Source organism: Biomphalaria glabrata, chromosome 2, assembly GCF_947242115.1.
Source record: "Biomphalaria glabrata chromosome 2, xgBioGlab47.1, whole genome shotgun sequence".
NCBI classification, from domain to species: Eukaryota; Metazoa; Mollusca; class Gastropoda; family Planorbidae; genus Biomphalaria; species Biomphalaria glabrata.
The window spans coordinates 61,718,468-61,742,405 of NC_074712.1; the positions used below are offsets into that span (position 1 = coordinate 61,718,468).

General features: G+C 37.1%; 1 protein-coding gene across 2 annotated transcripts; it reads left to right on the top strand.

Moving 5' to 3' along the window:
* The first annotated feature begins 876 nt into the window (after positions 1-876).
* Positions 877-17,116, top strand: LOC106068577 (neuropeptide-like protein 31). 2 transcript variants are annotated; one of them, XM_056021800.1, is made up of 3 exons: positions 877-1,023; positions 3,300-3,627; positions 17,020-17,116. In XM_056021800.1, the coding sequence occupies exons 1-2, from the start codon at positions 964-966 to the stop codon at positions 3,606-3,608; spliced, it is 369 nt and encodes a 122-aa protein (XP_055877775.1). In that variant the 5' UTR covers positions 877-963; the 3' UTR covers positions 3,609-3,627; positions 17,020-17,116. The 2 variants fall into 2 exon arrangements, with proteins under 2 accessions (XP_055877775.1, XP_055877774.1); XM_056021799.1 differs by lacking the exons at positions 877-1,023; positions 3,300-3,627 and adding exons at positions 12,096-12,215; positions 14,395-14,797.
* The last annotated feature ends 6,822 nt before the right edge of the window (positions 17,117-23,938 follow it).

Below are 23,938 nucleotides of genomic sequence, written 5' to 3' on the forward strand. Positions count from 1 at the left end.
GTCTACAAGTGTGTAGCTAGTTAATGTCTACAAGTGTGTGTAGCTAGTAAATGTCTACAAGTGTGTAGCTAGTAAATGTCTACAAGTGTGTGTAGCTAGTAAATGTCTACACGTATGTGACACAATAAAACAGTTAAATATTTATTTCATTTTGTTATTATTTATTAAATTAAATCTTACTTTGTGATAATTCATGCGATTCTAAAAATTAAAATTATAAAATAAATCCATCATTGATAAATAAGTTTAATCTACACTAGTCTTCTGGACATAGGCATACCTGTAAATAACCAGCGCTTCAATGAAATAATAGCCGATATTATTGTAGCTTCCAGGACCGGATATACACTAGCTAAGGCCCTAAGCGTTTTAAAATATGGGGCCACTTGCAATCATCGTAAGGCGATATATTTTTTTTTCTTCAAAATGGTTGAAAATATTCGTGGAACCAATTTTATTCTAGTATGGAGTAAGGGCCCAAGCAATTGGAGTCCGTAAGCTATAGTATACGTAGCCTTTGGGTAAATACAACACTGGTAGAGATTTGATTGTTGTGATTTTGTGCTTAGAATGTACATTTGGATAAAAAGACATTTTATGAAACATTTTAATGGTTAGCGTGTGTTAGTGCGTGTTTGCGTGTGTACTGAATCAGTTCCCGAATCAAAAGTTGAATCAATAAACATATTTAATTTACATTCAAAAAGTCATATACTATGATTCTATTTCAATACATAGTTACAGTTGGACGAGATAACTCATAATTTGTCCGACAATATCTAAATGATTAACGCCCTTTTAAATGACATTATCATCACGCCTATGTCAATCTGCTGCTTATTAAAAGATGTCGCTTCCTTGTACATGCAGGATATATAAGTCTCACTGTAGCAATAATGGACATCGCCGTTTCAAACTAAGAAGTCAAGCTCTCCACAACCACAAGCAACCCACTAGCCAACCATGAAGATTGCCATTGTGCTCTGTCTGATTGTTGTAGTGGTCAGTGCCGGACGTGGAGGGGTAAATACATTTACTGTCATGTCATGTCATTTTGTTATGTTATTTAATCATGTTAATTTTTCATGTCACTTTGTTATGCCATTTTTTTTCATGTTATTTTGTCTTGTCATTTGTCATGTCATTTTGTCATGTTATTTTGTCTTGTCATTTGTCAGGTCATTTTGTCATATCAATTTGTCATGTTATTTTGTCATGTAATTTTCAGGTCATTTTGTCAGGTCATTTGTCATGTTATTTTGTCATATTATTTTGTCATGTTATTTTGTCATGTTATTTTGTCATGTTATTTGTCATGTCATTTGTCATGTTATTTGTCATGTCATTTGCCGTGTCATTGGTCGTGTCATTTGTCGTGTCATTTGGCTTTTTGTAATTTTACATGCCATTTCATGCCACCATTTCACATGTCATATCATTAGTCATTTTATTTGTAATTTCATTTTTATTCTATTTGTCTTTTGTTCCTCCTAAAATCGTTTTTCTAAACCTGAAGAGTTCTATAGAAAATATAATTGTGTATTATTACATATAAAAATCTGTTTTTCCATTTTCACAACAAATATAAAAAAAAAATTATCCTCCTGAAAATATTTTGGAAATGTTCATTCCCAAATTGTAAAATAAGGACTCAAAATTTTTTTGTCCTGTCCCAAACATAAACATTACCTGCTCAAACTTCTATTCTTGTTTCTGGTATAGATTTTCAATTTGATATAAATCTTAAAACCAAACATCCGACAAAAGCAAACCAGAACAATCTCTTGCAACGGTTTGACTTTTTGTCGTTAGGATTACAAACGGATTATTAATCCTAATCAAGGTCTCAATGTATTAGATGTTTTCAGCCTCGGCGGAGAGCCTATAAATTGTTTAGTCTATCCGGTGTATAGTGTTAGCTTGCTATGTTGTTGTTTTTGGGTTAAAGATATTTGATAACATTTTTTTTTGCTTTTTTTTAGTACTGCAGATTGAAATATATTTGTTTACAAATTTTGTTGCTATCAATGCAGTTCAATGGAGCGTCCTTCAGAGTGTTTAATGTTTCGTAAAATTCCCCATTTGGGTGTGAAACTTTAAAGTGTATCGTTTGAAAACAAATAACTTAATTTACATAGAGAGATAACCCCTTAACTTAAGAAAACATTAAGAAACTGGAACAAACACAAAATAGAGCAGTGAGATTCATAACAAACGAATATTCACATTTGACTAGAGTAACACCATTAGTAAAATCACTAAATTTAGAAAGCCTTCAGGACAGAAGACTCAAAAGTAAACTAGCAATTATACATAAAACACTGAACCATAATCTTCAAATACAAAAACAAAATTTAATAAAATACTCTGAAAGACACAAAGATAAAGGCACATTCCTCGTCCCATATGCTAGGACAAATTTGTACAAATACTCCTCCATCCCTAGTGCTATTAGAGCATGGAATGGGTTGCCTGAGCTAGCCAGGAAAACCAGTGACTTGGCAGAATTTAAGTCATTGGTTAATATGCATGACTAGAGGCATGACGCGTAGGACGTAATCATCTTCTTTTTTGAAGTAACGTCTGTATTATATAAGATAAGATAAGATAAAGTCTGTAGTTAACATATAGAGAGATAAAGTCTGTAATTAACATGGAGAGATAAAGTCTGTTATTAACATAGAGAGATAAAGTATGTAATTAACATGGAGAGATAAAGTATGTAATTAACATGGAGAGATAAAGTCTGTTATCAACATGAAGAGATAAAGTCTGTAATTAACATGGAGAGATAAAGTCTGTTATTAACATAGAGAGATAAAGTCTGTAATTAACATAAAGAGATAAAGTCTGTAATTAACATAGAGAGATAAAGTCTGTAATTAACATAAAGATAAAGTCTGTAATTAACATAGAGAGATAAAGTCTGTAATTAACATAGACAGATAAAGTCTGTAATTAACATAAAGAGATAAAGTCTGTAATTAACATAGAGAGATAAAGTCTGTAATTAACATAGAGAGATAAAGTCTGTAATTAACATAGAGAGATAAAGTCTGTAATTAACATAGAGAGATAAAGTCTGTAATTAACATAGAGAGATAAAGTCTGTAATTAACATAGAGAGATAAAGTCTGTAATTAACATAGATAAAGTATTTAATATGGATAAAGGTAAAATGTACATATCTTCTTGCCGGTTTGATAGATAGATCAGATGTTGTTTAATTTTGAAATGAAGATAGAACAATTTTGTTAACAATGCAATAGTAGTTAAGCCACTGACTCTCTTTAATGTAGGGACATGGCGGCTATGGAGGACGCGGAGGTTATGGCGGACACGGAGGTTATGGCGGACACGGAGGTTATGGCGGACACGGAGGTTACGGCGGAAATAGAGGCTACGGCGGACATGGAAGCTACGGAGGGGTCAGATACGGTAGCTATGGAGGCGGCAGCGCTTATGGAGGAAACAGTGGTTACAGTGCCAATAGTGGCTACACAGCTGGTAGCAGTGGAAGCGCTGGTGGCAGCGGCTACGACGGTACCAGCAAAGGTGGCTACAGTGGCTCTGAAGGCTACACTGCTCCTTCAGCTAATGGTTACTAAAAGTAGAACTGATTTTAAGGTAAATGGTTCTCTTCTATTCTAGCAGCACTGGTTACAATAGAATCAAAAGCTTTTATCAAACTTTATTTACAACTTTCCGAGCACAGCTAATGCCCAGGCATTCATCTCATTTCTTCTAGATGATCCATACTCACTTCGCGGCTGAGAAAGGGCTTAACAGTTTACATGTTCAGCGATTAACAAAGTAGCTCTTATTTACACTAAATGGGATCGAATCTGATAAATGAGAAGTGAGCTCACTGATAAAGTATCAAGACTCAACTCGCCTTAAGTTTATATAATACTATTGAGATGGTCGTATTTGGTACTGTTGATAGTTAGTAGAAACTTGGTTGTAAATTAGGACGAATTCTAAGTTTATTTGTTTTGATTTCATTGGTCTGATAGTTAGAGTATGGTTTCGACCCTTAAGCGATTGTTATTGTTGTCAGAGGCCTGAGTTTTGAGATTAATAGAAGTACAGTATAAGACAGTTTTCATAGTTTGTTGTTTTATTAATAGTTCAACATTTGATGGTGTTATTTACACCTACAGTTTATTTAGATTGATTTTATAATTTCTTTTTCTTAATTGATCCTTAATTTCTCTTCGAATGGTTGAAATACATAGGCTATGTCTATTTCAAAGCCATGTATGTACTATACAAAAGCTTCGTAGCATTCCTAAATTATTAATTGTTATTAGGTCAATTAGTTTTTATGAGTTGTTATAGAGATGTGTATAGTCTAGGGCAGCCCCACATTTAGACACTTTTTGGACTTAAATGTTTCTAGTCGTGCCAGGTTTTCCATCAAATGTCACGGTGTACTGGCGTTTTCAATGCATGGATTTAAGGTTTTGGAACTCGCGTTCTTTACAAACTCAAACACGAGTCATTACTACATTCAAAAAGAACATTAAGAGTTGCCTGTTTAAAACTTAGATAAGTTTACAATTTAAATTCTGGTGTTTATGTTTGTTAAGTTGTCATGCCACCTTGAGCCTACATTATTATATCATTAGTAGTAGTAGTAGCAGAAGTATATGCCTTTGAATCATGGCTATCAGGGGACGTACTAGAGTGTTTATAATAGTTCAGGATTTTGTGACGGTTCTATTGAGAAGCGAGGTCTAGAGGCTAAGTACGCTTTAACTTGGCTTGTATTGGCTAGCTATGAAAGGGGCTCGAGGTTCGAGCAGATTGTGTTTACTGAGCGCCTAAAGGCAGCACGGAAAACGTACTCCTAGATACCCCCCCCCAACTGGTCCACAAATGAGATTGGACCAAAGCGCTCTGAGCATGCTATAAGCATGAAAGTGGCGCTATATAAAAGCGATACTTATTATTATTATTGTGAAGGTCTCAACACTGACGTGAAACGTTGCAAACTGTAGGGGGCCTAAACCAATAGCTCGTTACCACGTCACATGTCTGTACGTTGTCATGACTATGTATGAGTAGAGACTGCTCACAGGTTGCAACGATGCAGGTCAGTATCACGATTGGTTTCGGTAATATGCATAAAAATGTGTGAAGATGATCTATATAGACAAAAATAAATGCGCTGAAGGTAAACACGTTATTTAATAACATCATTACCTTGATACTTTGTCAATATTATAAGTTACTATGGTAACATTTTTCTATAATATACACTAGCGTAACATCGTGAAAATGTTTACACATTGGAAGGTTCGTAAATTAAAGTTAATTTGATCGCAATTTTGTTTATAGTACAGAATAAATAGAATTCAAAGTCGATTTTTTTTTTCTAATACAAAATCTTAGTTTTCACTTATTATCATTATTCCCACCCAGACTAGGCCACCGCGCAATCAGTTTCGCATAGGGCCCCGCAATTGTTAGGACTGGCCCTGATTGTTTTGGTCACTCGATGTGTCGATGAAACATAATAAACCTTCTATTGGCTTGATTATCGTTTTTATTATTTCAGTTACATTGTAGACCAAATACTCCGTGGATTACATTGCCCACCGTAACTTCACATGCCTTGGAAAATACATGCTGTTTATATCACTAATTATACTTTTTTTTTTTCCAGTTGATGTTTCTGGACCATCCTGGCCTTTTGTTTAGTTAAAGTAGAATATGTGTAAATTAAATAGAGTGAAATAAAAAAATACAATTCAAAAGTTTTGGCTTTTGTTTTTCATTGATTTTATTCTTTTTATAAACAAATTCGAATAAATTATAACATTTGCTGCTGTAGTGTTGTGCGTGTGTGTGTGGGTGTGTGCTTGCGTTTATGTATGTTGGTGTAAAAAAAAAAAGACCTACATTTTGAAAAATTCTTGTATGTGACATTTGAAGTCACAATTGAATATTTGTCTCTCTGAGACTTCTCAAGGTAACTTACAAAATAAATCTAAGACAGACACCTGAGGTCACGTGGCATTTGTAATCACTAGACACAGCAGCGCTTTCAGCCTTCTGTCTACATCTAGTCTTATACTAACTGCGTTCCACGACCCGTCTCCTGGATCTATCCGATGCTTCTTTCTCCCTACTGTTGGTGTCGAGAATGAGGAGCTTCATGTTGCGCTTTCATGCGTCAGAATATTTTAGAGGTGAGGCACTGCAGTTCTCCTGACCTCTGTTAGATCACCATACCAAATATCTTAGAGGTGAGCGTCGTGCAGTTCTCCTGTCCTCTTTTAGATCACCATACAGAATACCTTAGAGGTGAGCGTCCTGCAGTTCTCCTGTCCTCTGTTAGATCACCATACAGAATACCTTAGAAGTGAGTGTCCTGCAGTTCTCCTGTCCTATGTTAGATCACCATACAGAATATCTTAGAGGTGAGCGTCCCACAGTTCTCCTGTCCTCTGTTAGATCACCACACAGAACACCTCAGAGGTGAGCGTCCTGCAGTTCTCCTGTCCTCTGTTAGATCACCATACAGATTATCTTAGAGGTGAGCGTCGTGCAGTTCTCCTGTCCTCTTTTAGATCACCATACAGAATACCTTAGAGGTGAGCGTCCTGCAGTTCTCCTGTCCTCTGTTAGATCACCATACAGAATACCTTAGAAGTGAGTGTCCTGCAGTTCTCCTGTCCTATGTTAGATCACCATACAGAATATCTTAGAGGTGAGCGTCCCACAGTTCTCCTGTCCTCTGTTAGATCACCACACAGAACACCTCAGAGGTGAGCGTCCTGCAGTTCTCCTGTCCTCTGTTAGATCACCATACAGATTATCTTAGAGGTGAGCGTCGTGCAGTTCTCCTGTCCTCTTTTAGATCACCATACAGAATACCTTAGAGGTGAGCGTCCTGCAGTTCTCCTGTCCTCTGTTAGATCACCATACAGAATACCTTAGAAGTGAGTGTCCTGCAGTTCTCCTGTCCTATGTTAGATCACCATACAGAATATCTTAGAGGTGAGCGTCCCACAGTTCTCCTGTCCTCTGTTAGATCACCACACAGAACACCTCAGAGGTGAGCGTCCTGCAGTTCTCCTGTCCTCTGTTAGATCACCATACAGAATATCTTAGAGGTGAGCGCACTGCAGTTCTCCTGTCCTCTGTTAGATCACCATACAGAATATCTTAGAGGTGAGCGCAATGCAGTTCTCCTGTCCTCTGTTAGATCACCATACAGAATATCTTGTGGGATTCGACTTCGTGGCATTCCATGAACACGTAGAAGCCAGCCAAGGCATCCACTGCTAATGACAGCGCTGACATTCTGGCACCCTGGCAATGCTATATTTACCTATATTCTAGGGCATGCATTTGTTTGAGGGCATCCCGAAAATGGCAACAGCGATATTTTAATCTTTAATCTTAAAATAAAGACCTACATTTTGAAATATTCTAGTATGTGGCATTTGAGGTCTGGTCTGGTGATTACAAATGCCATCTGACCTCAGATGTATGTCTTGGATTTATTTTGAGAAAGAGCAAAGGAAAAATTCCCTATGATGATTAAAAGGGACCCCCATATCTCAAAAAGCGTAGGGCTTTATATAGTCTAAATCTGGCCCTGCTCGTTGCCTATCTTGCCACCTATTCTACTTTTCTTCCTGTTATCTTATGGCAGAGTTCTCAACACAAGGGTTCTTATACTAGCTGTTTGATACCTTGGCTCTCCTGTTATTGATTTAGTTTTCAGTTGAATATGTTGTGGATAATGTTGCCATAGTAACAAGGATGGTCAACTATTTCCAGAATTTGGTCATTAATGGTCACTGGAGGTGAAGAGTGAGATTGCCACCATATGGACCAACGGCTGACGGTGGACCAAGGTCTAGGAGTTGCAGTGTTTAGACGAGTTCCATGATTTTAGTTTTGGCCCTCAATCTAGGTACATTGTGGATCTTAAATACAAATTCGATGATGCCGTTAGAAACATAACAACTTCGCTGATATCAAAGGGTGCTGACTCTGCTCTACTTCAATGTGATGGTCGGCCCGTTTACATGAAAATATTTAATGAACTTTAGTAGTTTGGGATTTGGTTATGAGAATGGTCACAGCACCCTAGCATGAAGTTTAAGGGCAGAGAAGAGAAAAGATTTTGCATTGAATGTGAATACCCGATCAGTCGCAGGGCTGAGTTTCAAAGCATTCAAAAATACACTTCATAGCCTAAAAATGAAAAATAAAAATTTAAAACAAGATAGGGGAAATATAGAGGTGATCACGAGAGAAAAAAAGAAAAATGATAAAATATTAGCAAAATATACATATATATAAAAACAAGAAAAATACTTATTATTTTTAATTATATAAAGGAAATAAACACACAATTACTGTCATCAACCTTAATACTGCCATATTTATCTAATTTTTCTTTATAAAACAAAAATAATTAATGACAAATTCATGAAGTAATTGGTTATTTTAAATTATTAATTCATGTATTGTCGTCGACACGAATACTTGTGGGAATTACTAACTCGATCCAAGAATAACAAGTGGGAGAAATAACGTCTAGGAGAGTAACACCTTCAGATAGAGTGAGTTGCTATGACCTTCACCTTTACATATAACTTCGTCTGTTGGACCGTTGTGGCACCACACAAGATTTGTCGACCGTCTTTCTTCATTAGCGTCAATATTGTGTTCCGATTTTTGAGGAAAACAACTTCCTAACACCAAAGTATGGTATGAAAATCTCTCCATAAGGCTGTGGTACATCTCATTTTTATACAAGACCATCCCAAAAACTTAATTAACGGTATTATCATATCTTATATAATACAGACGTTACTTCAAAAAAGAAGATGATTACGTCCTACGCGTCATGCATATAGTCATGCATATAAACCAATGACTTAAATTCTGCCAAGTCACTGGTTTTCCTGGCTGGCTCAGGCAACCCATTCCATGCTCTAATAGTGTTAAATTTATCTGGAATTCTCTTTTTCTCTTACTAGTTATACAAACATCCGGAACAATCTTTTATATATACTTAAATCTGTTGCGTTCATACTTACAACTATTGCGATGTTTCGAAACGAATATTAAAGGTTAATCAAATTTTCAATAGCTTTTACTTGTTTTTTTTTATATTAAAGTGACGGACAGTGTCAGGTTTAGGAATTATTTGAGTCGTTAAATAGCTGTACACATTTAAGGTCCCGAGGTTCAACCTGACAAGAACATCATTCACACACAGTCGTACATAGAGTAACCAACTATGTGGATGGTTTAAATAACAAACAAAAAATACTATAATTGCATGATACTGATATTTGTATATGTACAATGAGAATGGTAGAATAATGAATAGATAATATATATATATATTTATATATATATATATATAACATATATAGATAGATATAATTCACATAAGCACCTTGCTACTGCTATCAACTTGTCACCGTGATTTCTTAGTCAACGCTGACCGACTGACGTCACAATACTGCCAACATCGACGATAAAAAAGTTAGACCTCAAAATGATCCCAACTTATGTGTAACGGCCCTGACACTCAACGCCGTCGACGATCGCCAATCTGACAATGGCACTCAAGACTGTACAATATGTTTCTAAGACGACAAGCGAAGCCCACACTGGCATAGACTCGAGCTCAGTACATACAACTCCAACTCTGGCACCCTATACACGAAATAACACAAAATTCAACTTCTATTTAAAACTAGAAACAGCGACAACCTCATATAACATACAATAAGACAGTGGTTCTCAACGTTTTTAAGCTCGGCGACCCCTTTTTACAATCCCCCACTCAGTGGCTTAGCTAGAGTGGGGGGAGGAGGGGGGAGAATTTGAAAATACCCCCGGGCCCCACTTGAGAGGGGCCCCCAAATGAGTGTATTTTACATTAAAAATTATATATTAAGCAAAATGCAGGGACCCCCAAAGAGGTCAACCCCCGGGCCCCCAAACGATGGAAAATTCCTAGCTACGCCCCTGCCCCCACTCTGCTGCGACCCTCCCCCCCCCACCCACACACACACAGCAATAGAAGAATAGAAAAAAAAAATTCATTTTTTCGATGATCTTTGGCGACCCCTGGCAAATCGTCAATCGACCCCCTAGGGGGTCGCGACCCACAGGTTGAGAACCCTTGCAATAAGAGTTATCACAACGAAGTAACTCACCCTAAAACAGGGGTCCCAAAAATCCTACTGAATAATACAAGTCCAAGAAACTAGTACAGACTAATAATCTTTAACGGACTAACACACCGTCCGTTTCAACCAAATTCAGAGGGTGAACTGTCTCAGGACAACGAATGACCAATATATGTCACCGGACTTTGTGACGTAGCAAAATTTTTTCAAAACAAAACTACAAGGCACTCTCGCCCCGTACAAGTCACTACGAGTAGAGGGAGACAAACAGAGTTGGGACAAAACAAAATACACTTGTCTAAACTACGCGTCAGACAGACAGACTGACAGACAAAACGCACAAAAAAAATGCGGCTTTAATCCTCTTTAAATAATTTCTATTAGAACTCAGTGCACCAATGTCGTTAAATATCTCGTGTTAATAAAGACATTTTTGGTACTAGCCCACTGTGACCTAGGCTTTTTATTTTCATAAATCTAATTACATCTAAATTATTCCTAATTTACATCCTAGATCTAGAGCAAGTAGATAGAGATCTTAAGAGTGCTAAATCAGAAGTTTAGCTTAGGTAGATCTACATCCTCATTCTAGTTCCATTTAAATGAAAATGCCAATAGCTCTGTTGTTAACTGTGCTGAGACATCGAAGTAGGGCTACAAGCAAGATATCTATTCTTTTTTTCTTTTTTTTTTCAATTACAAATCAATAATGAAAGATTATCTAAAATCACTCGTCTGACATATGGAGATATCCGGTAGATGTCATGCCGTAATGTGTAATATATCTTTTTATCAATAATAGGCTATTAGTTTGTAACCATTTTGTTATTAAGTTAACAGCAATGCCTGGTCGTGCGGTTAGCGTGCTGGACTGATTATCTCGACGGTCCCGGGTTCATACCTCGCTCGCTGCCATCCCCCTGTCGTACAGCGGGAGGTTTGGACAAGGAAGTTAATTATCTTTAATTTGAGTGAACATCCGAAACATGTAAGAAAGAATTTTGTTTTCACAACGGCAAATAAATCTTTGAAATATTATTACTTTTGACAATCAAAATAAAATCACGTCTTGAATATTCCTTGCAAATAGGCGGATCCGACAGGGGCCGCCTCTGAGTTTGTGTAATAACACAAACTCTCTTTGTAATCTTGTTTAAATTATAATTTAATTCATCATTGATAGTTAAGTTTAATCTACGCTAGTCGTCTGGACATAGGCATACCTGTAAATCACCAGCGCGTAAATGAAAAAAATAGCCAATATTATTATAGCTTCCAGGACCAGATTTAGACTTGCTAAGGCCCTAAGCTTTTTAAAATACGGGGCCACTTGTAGTCAACGTAAGGCGATATATACATTTCTTTTTTCTTCAAAATGGTTGAAAATGATAAGAAGATAAGAAGATATATTCCTGGAACCATTTTTTATTTATGTATGGAGCAGGGACCCAAGCAATAGGAGCCCGTAAGCTATACCATATGTAGCTTTTGGGTGAATACATTAACGATAGTATGTTATGTTAAGTGCGTTTGTACTAAGAAAATACATTTGGATAAATAGATATTCTATGAAATATTTTGTTGGCTAGCGTGTGTTAGTTAGTGTCTGCGAGTGTGTTTGTGTATGCTGAATCAGTTCACTAATCAAAAGTTAAATCAATAAACATATTTAATTTACGTTCAAAACATCATATAATTTGATGAAATTTCATAATATAGTTACAGTTGAACGAGATAACTCTTCAATTGTCCGACAATATCTAAATAATTAACGCCCTTTTAAATGACATTATCAGCACGCCCATGTCAATCTGCTGCTTAGCAAAAGATGTCGCTTCCTTGTACATCTGCTGCTTAGTAAAATATGTCGCTTCCTTGTACATGCAGGGTATATAAGTCTCAATGTAGCAATAATGGACATCGCCGTTTCAAACTAAGAAGTCAAGCTCTCGACAATCACAAGCAACCCACTAGCCAACCATGAAGATTGCCATTGTGCTCTGTCTGATTGTTGTAGTGGTCAGTGCCGGACGTGGAGGGGTAAATAGATTTAATAACATTTGTTATGTCATTTTGTTTGGTGTCATTTTTTTTTCATGTTATTGTGTCATGTCATTTGTCATGCCATTTTATCATGTCATTTTGTCATGTTATTTTGTCATGTTATTTTGTCATGTCATTTTGTCAGGTCATTTGTCATGTTATTTTGTCATTGTATTTGGCTTTTTGTAATTTTACATGCCATTTCATGCCAACATTTCATATGTCATATCCTTATTCATTTTATTTGTAATTTCATTTGTCTTTTTCATTGTCATTACAATTTTTTTTTTTTTTAAATTTCATTTTTTTGTCATTTTATTTTTTTTATTCTATTTGTCTTCGCCCCCCCCTCTCCACACCCCCAAATCGTCTTCTAAAGCTGAATAGTTTTATAGAAAACATAATAGTGTGTTATTGCATATAAAAGTCTGTTTTTACATTTGTGGTCATTTCATTTTTCATTCTATTTATATTTTTGTTTCCCCCTGAAATCGTTTTCTAAAGATGAATAGTCCTAAATTGTTATCTTTTTAGTCTATCCGGTGTAAAGTGTTGATTGTCTCCCTTATTTTTTTAGTTTCAAGTTATTTGATAACTTTTTTTTTTGTGCTCTTTTTTTAGTACTGCAGATTGAAATATATTTGTTTACAAATTTGGTTGCTATCAATTCAGTTCAATGGAGCGTCCTTCAGATTGTTTAATGTATCGTAAAATCCCCCATTTGGGTGTGAAACTTTAAAGTGTATCGTTTGAAAACAAATTACTTAGCAGGAATAAAGTCTGTAATTAACATGGAGAGATAAAGTCTGTAATTTCATAGAGAGATAAAGTCTGTAATTAACATAGAGAGATAAAGTCTGTAATTAACATAGAGAGAGATAAAGTCTGTAATTAACAGAGAGAGAGAGATAAAGTCTGTAATTAACATAGAGAGATAAAGTCTGTAATTAACATAGAGAGATAAAGTCTGTTATTAACATAGAGAGATAAAGTCTGTAATTAACATAGAGAGATAAATTCTGTAATAAGCATGAAGAGATAAAGACTGTAATTACTATAGAGAGATAGAGTCTGTAATAAACATGAAGAGATAAAGTCTGTAATAAACATGAAGAGATAAAGACTGTAATTACTATAGAGAGATAAAGTCTGTAATAAACATGAAGAGATAAAGTCTGTAATAAGCATGAAGAGATAAAGACTGTAATTACTATAGAGAGATAAAGTCTGTAATAAACATGAAGAGATAAAGTCTGTAATAAGCATGAAGAGATAAAGACTGTAATTACTATAGAGAGATAAAGTCTGTAATAAACATGAAGAGATAAAGTCTGTAATAAACATGAAGAGATAAAGTTTGTAATAAACATGAAGAGATAAAGACTGTAATTACTATAGAGAGATAAAGTCTGTAATAAACATGAAGAGATAAAGTCTGTAATAAGCATGAAGATATAAAGACTGTAATTACTATAGAGAGATAAATTCTGTAATAAACATGAAGAGATAAAGTCTGTAATAAGCATGAAGAGATAAAGACTGTAATTACTATAGAGAGATAAAGTCTGTAATAAACATGAAGAGATAAAGTCTGTAATAAGCATGAAGAGATAAAGACTGTAATTACTATAGAGAGATAAAATCTGTAATAAACATGAAGAGATAAAGTCTGTAATAAACATGAAGAGATAAAGACTGTAATTATTATAGAGAGATAAAGTCTGTAATAAACATGAAGAGATAAAGTCTGTAATAAGCATGAAGAGATAAAGACTGTAATTACTATAGAGAGATAAAGTCTGTAATAAACATGAAGAGATAAAGTCTGTAATAAGCATGAAGAGATAAAGACTGTAATTACTATAGAGAGATAAAGTCTGTAATAAACATGAAGAGATAAAGTCTGTAATAAACATGAAGAGATAAAGTCTGTAATAAACATGAAGAGATAAAGTCTGTAATAAACATGAAGAGATAAAGTCTGTAATAAACATGAAGAGATAAAGTCTGTAATTATCATAAAGAGATAAAGTCTGTAATTAATGTCGATACAGGTAACAAGTACATATCTTGTTGTTGTTTTGACGATAGATAAGTTGCTTAGTTTTGAAATGTAGATTGAACAATTATATTAACAATGCATTAATAGTGAAGTAACTGACTCTCTTTGTTGTAGGGACATGGCGGCTACGGCGGCCACGGAGGTCACGGCGGACACGGAGGTTATGGCGGACATGGGGGTTACGGCGGACACGGCGGTTATGGAGGACACGTAGGTTACGGCGGACACGGAGGTTACGGCGGAAATAGAGGCTACGGCGGACATGGAAGCTACGGAGGTGTCAGATACGGGAGCTATGGAGGCGGCAGCGCTTATGGAGGAAACAGTGGCTACAGTGCCAATAGTGGCTACACAGCTGGTAACAGTGGCTACAGTGCCAATAGTGGCTATACCGCAGGCAGCAGTGGAAACGCTGGTAGCAGCGGATACGACGGTACCAGCAAAGGTGGCTACAGTGGCTCTGAAGGCTACACAACTCCTTCAGCTACTGGTTACTAAAAGTAGAACTGATTTTAAGGTAAATGGTTCTCTTCTATTTTAGCAGCACTGGTTACAATAGAATTAAACTCTTTTATCAACCTTTATTTAAGACTTTCTGACCAAAGCTATTACCCAGACATTTATCTCATTTCTACGAGCTGACCCATGCTCACTTTGCGACTGAAGGAGCCATAACTATTTACATTTTGAGGGATGAACAAAATATCTCTTATTTAAATTAAATGTGATTGTATCTGGTAAATGAGAATCAGTGTTAGTGAGCCTACTGGTAAAGTATCAAGACTAAACTCGCCCCTAAGTTCATATACTTAATATAATACTCTTGTGATTATTGCATTTGTAATATATTTTTTGTTAATTGTTAGTTAATAGAATCTTGGTTGTAAGCTAGGAACATTTCTATGTTCTTTTGTTTTGATTTCATTGGTCTGTTAGTTAAAGTAAACTAGTAGAGTTACTGTCCATGAGAGATTGTTATTGTCAGAGTTTTTAGACTAATAGTAAGAGGTACTGTAGAAAGCAGTTTTCATAGTTAGTTGTTTAATTAATAGTTCAACATTTGATGGCGTTATTTACAGTTACAGTTTAGTCTGATTGCTTTTTATTAAATATATGTTTAGTCCTTAATTAATCCCCGGTGTTTCTTTGAATTGTTGAAAGAAATACGTTAATGTCCACGTGAAAGCCATGTCAGGAGTTCAAAACACTATAATATACGAAAGCTTCGTACAATAGCAACATAATTAAATGGTGCCAGCTTGATTACTTTGTATAGCATACATCGTTATTAAGATTTATATTTAAATGGAACGCCCTACACTTAGGCACTTATTGGACTCGTCTATAGTTGACGCAGAGGAAGACCAAAAAGAACATGGCGACGCAGTGTACTTGAAGAAGCAGAGAAGACCGGAAAGAGCTGGGACACCATCAAAAAGCTAGCAAGAGACCGTGGAGAGTGGACGTGTTTTTGTCGAGGCCCTATGTTCCATGAGGAACTCAAAGGAGTGATGGTGATAGCTGTGGTGCGCTTTCCCCCAAAAGTCAAGGTTTGCGGTCTTTTTCAATGCATGGATCAAAAGTTTGGAACTCGCGTTCCATTCAAGCTCAAACTGCAAGCCTCACTAGTAAATCACTACACTCAAGAAGAACATTAGGAGTTGCCTGTTTAAATCTTTGATTAGTTTGCTATTTAAATTCTCGTGTTTTTTGTTTATTGGATTTTACTCCTCCCACCTTGAGCCTACAATATCTTTGCTAATATATTAATTACATTATGGTTAATAGTGGTAGCAGAAGTATATGCCGCAGAGCTCTGCGTTGCATCATCGCAATCAGGGGACGTAAGAGCGTTCATACGTGAGGTAACTGAGGTGACCTCAGTTTTATCTAGGACTCAACACTGACGTCCAACGTTGTAATCTGTGGGCAGACTAAACCAACAGCTTTTTTCCGCGTTACAGGCTTGTACAACTTGGTAACGAGATATTGGCTTAAGCTGCCCACAGGCTGTGACGTTGCAGGTCAGTGTTCAGGCCTGCCATCAAGATAGGTCACGGTTCTCTTCATATAAAATGTGTAAAGATGATCTGAAGAAACAAAATAAATGCACTGATGATGAACACGTTACATAATAAACTCTTTGCCGTTATACTTTGTCTAAAGTCAATAGTGTAACTTGGAGGCGAGGTGGCTGAGCGGTAAAGCGCTTAGCGACCGAACCGGGCGTCCGGGTCTCGAATCCTGGTGAAGGCTGGGATTTTTAACTTCAGGATCTTCGGGCGCCTCTGAGTCCACCCAGCTCTAATGGGTACCTGACGTTAGTTGGGGAAAAAGTAAAGGCGGTTGGTCGTTGTGCTGGCCACATGACACCCTCGATAACCGTAGGCCACAGAATCAGATGAACTTTACATCATCTGCCCTATAGACCACAAGGTCTGAAAGGGGAACTTTACTTTACTATATAGTGTAAGTTACTACATCTATTTATATAACTTACACCAGCGTAGCATTGTGAATGTGTATATACATTGTTTATGTAGTGTATTGCTTTTGTCACTCGATCTGTCGTTGAAATAAAATAAATCTTCTATTGTTTTCATTGATCTGTCCGTCGTATTTCTTGTCTCGACTACAGTGTGTACCAAAGACTTTGTGAAGTACATTATCATAAATTCTTATGCCATGGACAATATGCTGTTTACTTGACTAATTGTACATTTTTATTTTTTCTTTCAGTTGACGTTTTGGCATTACGATGGCCCCTTTATTTGGGTTGAAATAAAATATATGTAAATTAGATAGAGCGAAATAAATAATAAACTTCAAAAGTTAAGGCTTTAGTTTTTCATTGATCATACTGTTTACGAGATTGATTTTGAATAAATTATAAGGTTTGGTGCTGTAGTGTTGTGTGTGTTTGCGTTTATGTGTGTTGGTGTTTCTAAAAGAAACTTAAGAAAAATACTTTAGTAAAAAAAAACAAAAGACCTATATTCTGAAATATTCTGGTATGAGGCATTTCAAGTCTCAATAGAGTATTTGTCCCTCTGCGACTTCTCTAATGTGACGAACAAAATAAATCTAAGACATACATCTGAGGTCAGAGGGCACAGCCTCGCTTTCAGCCTTCTTTCTACATCTAGTCTTATACTAACTGTGTTCCACGACCCTGTAAGGCAAGGGCTCTCAACCTATGGGTCACGACCCCTTCGGGATCGATTGACGATTTGCCAGGGGTCGCCTAAGACCATCGAAACTATTCTTCTATTGCTGTATCTGTGTGTGGGAGGGGGGTCGCGTCAGAGTGGGGGATTGTAAAAAGGGGTCGACGAGCTTAAAAGGTTGAGAACCGCTGCAGAGTAAGGCCTATACTCGTCTTGAAATTGAGCTGATGAGAAGAAATAATTGTCTTCATTTTAATTAACATTATTGGCTAAGTCAGCTTTTATACGAGGTGAATGTGTTGGTTTTTCTTCTGCTTGAACACTCCCCACCTGGTGTGATCTAGATCTAATATGTGAGCAAGTAAACATATATAACATCGGACTCTAATTTACCCCCATATTACTCTCAGGGTAGAACACTGAAAAGTTTGTTATCACAACCATATCGCTATGCTGATCAGAATTATTTTAAAACTGTTTTATGCTAAATATTGGCTCTTATATTCATTATGTACCAAACATAATATAATAGCTCTCATTTTAAGCATTTAAACATCCCTACAAGAAATGTGACGTAATGTAAAGAGACGGTTCAAAAACATTTTAATAGACTAGTCTTGCAATCCACAACGGGAATTTAAATTGAGGATATTTTTTCTTAGCTTAAGCTTCGTTTCCTCTTTGCCAGATTTTATTTAATACCGAACTATAAAATAAAATACAAACAAATGCCAATATTGCAACATCTCCTATTACCCCACTTTCTCCTACTAGTTCTTTATGTGGATCTATCCAGTGCTTCTCTCTTCCAACTGTTGGTGTCGAGTCTGAGGAGCTTCATGTCGCGCTTGCATATATCAGTATACCTTAGAGGCGAACTTCCTGCAGTTCTCATGTCCTCTGTTAGATTACCATACAGAATATCTTAGAGGTGAATGTCTTGTAATTCTCCTGCCCTCTGTTAGATCACCATACAGAATATCTTAGAGGTGAACGTCCTGCAGCTCTCCTGCCCTCTGTTAGATACAGAATATCTTAGAGGTGAATGTCTTGTAATTCTCCTGCCCTCTGTTAGATCACCATACAGAATATCTTAGAGGTGAATGTCCTGCAGTTCTCCTGCCCTCTGTTAGATCACCATACAGGACATCTTGTGGGATTCGACTTCTTGGCATTCCCTGAACATGACAGCTGACGTTCTGGCACCCTGGCAATGCTGCATTTACCTATTGGCAACATACGCTATATATTAGGGTAAACATTTGCTTGGGGGCAACCCGAAAATGGCTGCAGGGATATTTTAATCATTTTTAAGAAAGAGCAAAGGAAAAATTCCCTATGATGATTACAAAGGACCCCCATATTTCAAAAAGCGTAGGGCCTTATCAAGTCTAAATCTGGCCCTGGTCGTTGGTTATCTTGACACCTTTTTGTGAGAATCCACATTAAGCATCGGAACTGGAAGATATTCAGCACATCACACAATGTTCCGTAGACTAGATATTGATAGCAAAGTATTGTCCGACACTCTATGCTACAACATTGACATTGAGTCCATTGCCTTAGTTCTCCATAGATTGATTTTTTCTTCAGTTGCACATATTGTAGATACTGTCGCCATGGTAACAATAATGTTCAACTATTTCCGGGCTTTGGTCATTAATGGTCACATGAGGGGCAGTGCTACCGATTTGTGGGAAGTGAGATTGCCACCCTATGGGCGAAGGGCGACAGCGGACCTAAGTCTAAAGAGTCGCAGTGTTTAGAAGAGTTCCCTGATTTTAGTTTTGGCCCTCAATCTGGGTACATTGTGGATCTAAGATACACCTTTGTTGCTGTCGTTATAATCATAACAGCGATGCTGATACCGGGCATGTGTGTTACACTTACATGAAAACAGTTAATGAACTTTAGTATTTTGGGATTTGGTTATGAGAATGGTCACAGCATCCTAGCATAAAGTTTAAGGGGAGATGAGATAAACGTTTTTGCATTGAATGTGAATAGTGCTGACCGATCAATGGCATGGCTGAGTTTCAAAGCATTCAAAAATACACTTCACAGCTTACAAATAACAAAAAATATTTTAACACAAGATTAGAGGAAAGATAAAGGCGATCAAGAGCGAGAAAAAAAAATAAGGTTACAAAGACAGTTTGTGTGGAAACACAAACTCAAAATCGGCCACCCGAAGTGGTCCACCCAGGCAGGTAAAAAGGCAGGTATCAATATTTTCAAAAGAACATCAGAATGAAATTCTATCAACGGCTAATGACAGAGAAGAATGGATAAAGAAGGTTGACCGATCTAATGTGGTGCCCCAACGGTCCAGCAGACCAAGGGATAGATGAAAGTGAAGTTGACGTTCGATGTAAACCTGGCCTAACTGATTTCATATAATGATTATCTTATCGATCTATTTGTATATAAGGATTATCTAATTGATCTAATTGTTTTGTAAAGGGTCAATCTCTTATTCAAAGTCATTAGAAAAAAAAATTTCCTTAAAAAAAATATTTTAAAATCTTTTAGTTAAGTATTCTATGAGTGTAATCCTGCGATGCAGTTCACGCAATAATATGAAACACTACTTATTAATTGTTGTTTTAAATTATGTTCCACTTATATTTTTTTTTGTAAATGTAGTAGTTAATATGACATAATTTACTTAACGTAGCAATAAATTTGTACAAAAAATATTTTTTTTTACAAAAAATCTAAAACCATTTGCATAAATGTGTAAAAAATATGGTAATTAGCCATCTCCCTTACTAAACAGCCTCCGGTATTTTGTTACTATTAATAGTAAACAGTTGTATAAGTGCTGTATTTTTATGAAGTAAAACTGCTGGCATAATGATTTTAAAAATTATTATTTTTTTTTAAGAAAAGAAAAAAAGTAGCCGTTGCATCAGAACTTTGAATGATCAAAAAAAAAAAAAAACAGCCATCCATATATACACCGACGGATCAGCCTTCACAGCCACCATCAATGCTGGTCTTGGTACCTTCCTGGTCATTCCCAAAAATAGACACTTTGAAATAAGTGCACCCTTTGGCGACTACTGCTCAAACTTCCAAGCCGAAATTCAGGAAATTACCATAGCTTTGCAGACTGTCGAAAACAAATTATGTGAAGGGATACAATTACCATCAGATATTGTTGTCTTTACAGACTACCAATCCACTCTTTAAGCACTTAAAAGCAACACTTTAAAAAGCCCAAGAGAGTTGACAACATTAATAGTAACACCAGAAGATGACAAAATTAAACATGAACATCACATTACAGTGGATCCCTGGACACATTGGCGTCATGGGAAATAAAAGGGCAGATAAACTTTGTTTCTATGAAACAACCAGATAGACCTGTTAACTACCTCACCCTAAGGTAAAATTTAATCAACAACCACAACGAGGAGTGGCTCAACCAATGGGCAACAGGAAACACAGGCAGAGCCATGTACAAAGAAATGAACATGCCTAACAAACTAGACAGTATTAACTTCCTCCCCCGCAAAGAGCAATCTACATTCTTCCAACTAACACGACTCTGTTAAATTATCATCTCAATAAAATAAATCCCACACAACTCAACATTTATAGACATTGCACCCACCCTTATGAAAGCGTAAACCATATCCTTTTTGAATGCCCCTTCCTAATCCACCTTAGGCAGACCCTACTTTCACCCCAGCCCCACATAACCAACACCCTTTACGGCAGTGCTGGACAACTGAAGAAAAAAGCACACTATTTTTCCTTGGCACAGACTGCAAAGAGCTGACAAGCTCAGCAGCAATAAAGCTGGCTAGAAGAAGAAGAAGCTCAGAACTTTGAAAGGTCTAAAATATGATGATGTCGGATTTTTATATATATTTTCTAGTTTACGAGATTTAAACGGGACGGACAGACAGACCACACAAGACTAATAGCGTCTATTTCCCTTTCCGGGGCCTCTAAAAATTATAAATAGTGGCGGACTGAAAGGGTTAATGTGTGTGTGACCTACTGACACACGTGACTAAGGCGAATCACGCAGGTCAACGGCTGTTGGACAAGGGACAGTGCTGCTAATACACGCAAAAATGACCAGTGCTGTGGTCTTGTGACGAGAGCCTTCACGGACCAGAAACATAGAGTGTTAGAAAGGACAGTAGAGTCCAGGACAGCAAGCAGTAAGGACTGTGTGCTACGAAGTGAGTCCTCGAAAATGTAGCTGTATGAGCTAGAGAGACTTGTAGTGATTAGTTAGGCAGTTCTGTTGTGTAGCAAAGCATTTGAAGTCAGTGTAGCCAATTGTGTTTATTGGCTGTTGTCGATGTAATTGTAAATAAACCGCCACATTGTTTATTGAAGCTCTTGTTGTCAAGTTGATGTTTTAGATGTGTTGTGTTGTTGGGCAGTGTTTGCAGAAGGTCTGATAGAGAAGATCGTAATAATATATATATATCGTATCCCGAAAAACATCCTTTACGGCCAACTCGCGACAGTCTCAAGAAAAAACTGGTGGTTTCTACCTCTGATATGTGAAAGTAATCAAACGGGGTCTCAAAGCTGTGGTCATTGCTGATAACTAGTATGAGACATATCCCTAGACCACACTATGTGGAGAGAAAATGTGACCAAGGAAGTTATGAACATCGAAAAATTATTGACGTCTGCTATTGAAGGAGGGTGTGCCAAACGAAAAATGGCGGACTCCTCTACAACCAAAGCGAATGCCGCCTTAACCTGCGATACACGTGGACTGGAATGTGTCTTGAGAAAAGTGCGCCACAGCCAACACACATGGACTAGAATGTGTCTCGAGAATAGGGCGCCACAGCCAACACACATGGACTGGAATTTGTCTCGAGAATAGGGCGCCACAGCCAACACACATGGACTGGAATGTGTCTCGAAAATAGGGCGCCACAGCCAACACACATGGACTGGAGTGTGTCTCGAGAATAGGGTGCCACAGCCAAAACATATGGACTGGAATGTGTCTCGAAAATAGGGCGCCACAGCCAACACACATGGACTGGAGTGTGTCTAGAGAATAGGGCGCCACAGCCAACACACATGGACTGGAATGTGTCTCGAGAATAGGGTGCCACAGCCAACACACATGGACTGGAGTGTGTCTCGAGAATAGGGCGCCACAGCCAACACACATGGACTGGAATGTGTCTCGAGAAAAGGGCGCCACAGCCAACACACATGGACTGGAATGTGTCTCGAGAATAGGGCGCCACAGCCAACACACATGGACTGGAATGTGTCTCGAGAATAGGGCGCCACAGCCAACACACATGGACTGGAATGTGTCCCGAGAATAGGGCGCCACAGCCAACACACATGGACTGGAATGTGTCTCGAGAATAGGGCGCCACAGCCAACACACATGGACTGGAATGTGTCTCGAGAATAGGGTGCCACAGCCAACACACATGGACTGGAATGTGTCTCGAGAATAGGGCGCCACAGCCAACACACATGGACTGGAATGTGTCTCGAGAATAGGGCGCCACAGCCAAATGAAAATGTTTTTCTACGACATGCAACATATTCGTTCTATGACTGAAGGAGGCCGACACTTAATCATTTGCCCATACAAAAGTATCTTCTAAAATCATCGATGATCTTATGCATGACCTTAAAACTAGGTCATCAGACGACACAGTAGTAATACTGTAAGAATTGCATGTAATTATAATGCTGATTCTCAATTCCTGTTTAGAACTTCTGAAAAGTCGTCCCAACTATGTTCTGGTAAAAGCGATGGGGGGGGGCACTTTTGTGAACGCAGTACCAGCTGTAACTTTGGGGGATGTCGCGAATCGATACAGCTGTTAGCTGTGATTCCAGAAGTTTCAGCTTAACGGAAAAACAACATGACTTACTTACACACGTAAATTAATAATGAACCAATCAGATAGTAAGATTAAGTTAGAAGTCCTTGATGTCAGTTAAAAAAAAAAAAAAAACTGATAGGAAAAATCTTGAGAAAAAAAAAAATCTAGGTTCTGGAAGGTTATTGGAGATGTTCAAGGTCGCTTAACTGTTGCTACTTAAAAAAATAATAGAAAAAAAACTTTTTAAAAATAAAGAGTATTTAAGGTAAAGAGTAGCTAATTACTGCCAATTATTTGAAAATTACGGGGTTTTAGCTCATTTTTTTTGCTATATGAAACAAAATTTAATTAATTAGTACTAAATAAATAGTCATAATGTAAAAGCTAGAAGTCATAGTGTAAAGGTTTGAAAGTCATAGTGTAAAAGTTTGAAAGTCATAGTGTAAAAGTTTGAAAGTCATAGTGTAAAGGTTTGAAAGTCATAGTGTAAAAGTTTAAAGTCATAGTGTAAAAGTTTAAAAGGCATAGTGTAAAGGTTTGAAGTCATAGTGTAAAGGTTTGAAGTCATAGTGTAAAGGTTTGAAGTCATAGTGTAAAGGTTTGAAGTCATAGTGTAAAGGTTTGAAAGGCATAGTGTAAAAGTTTGAAGTC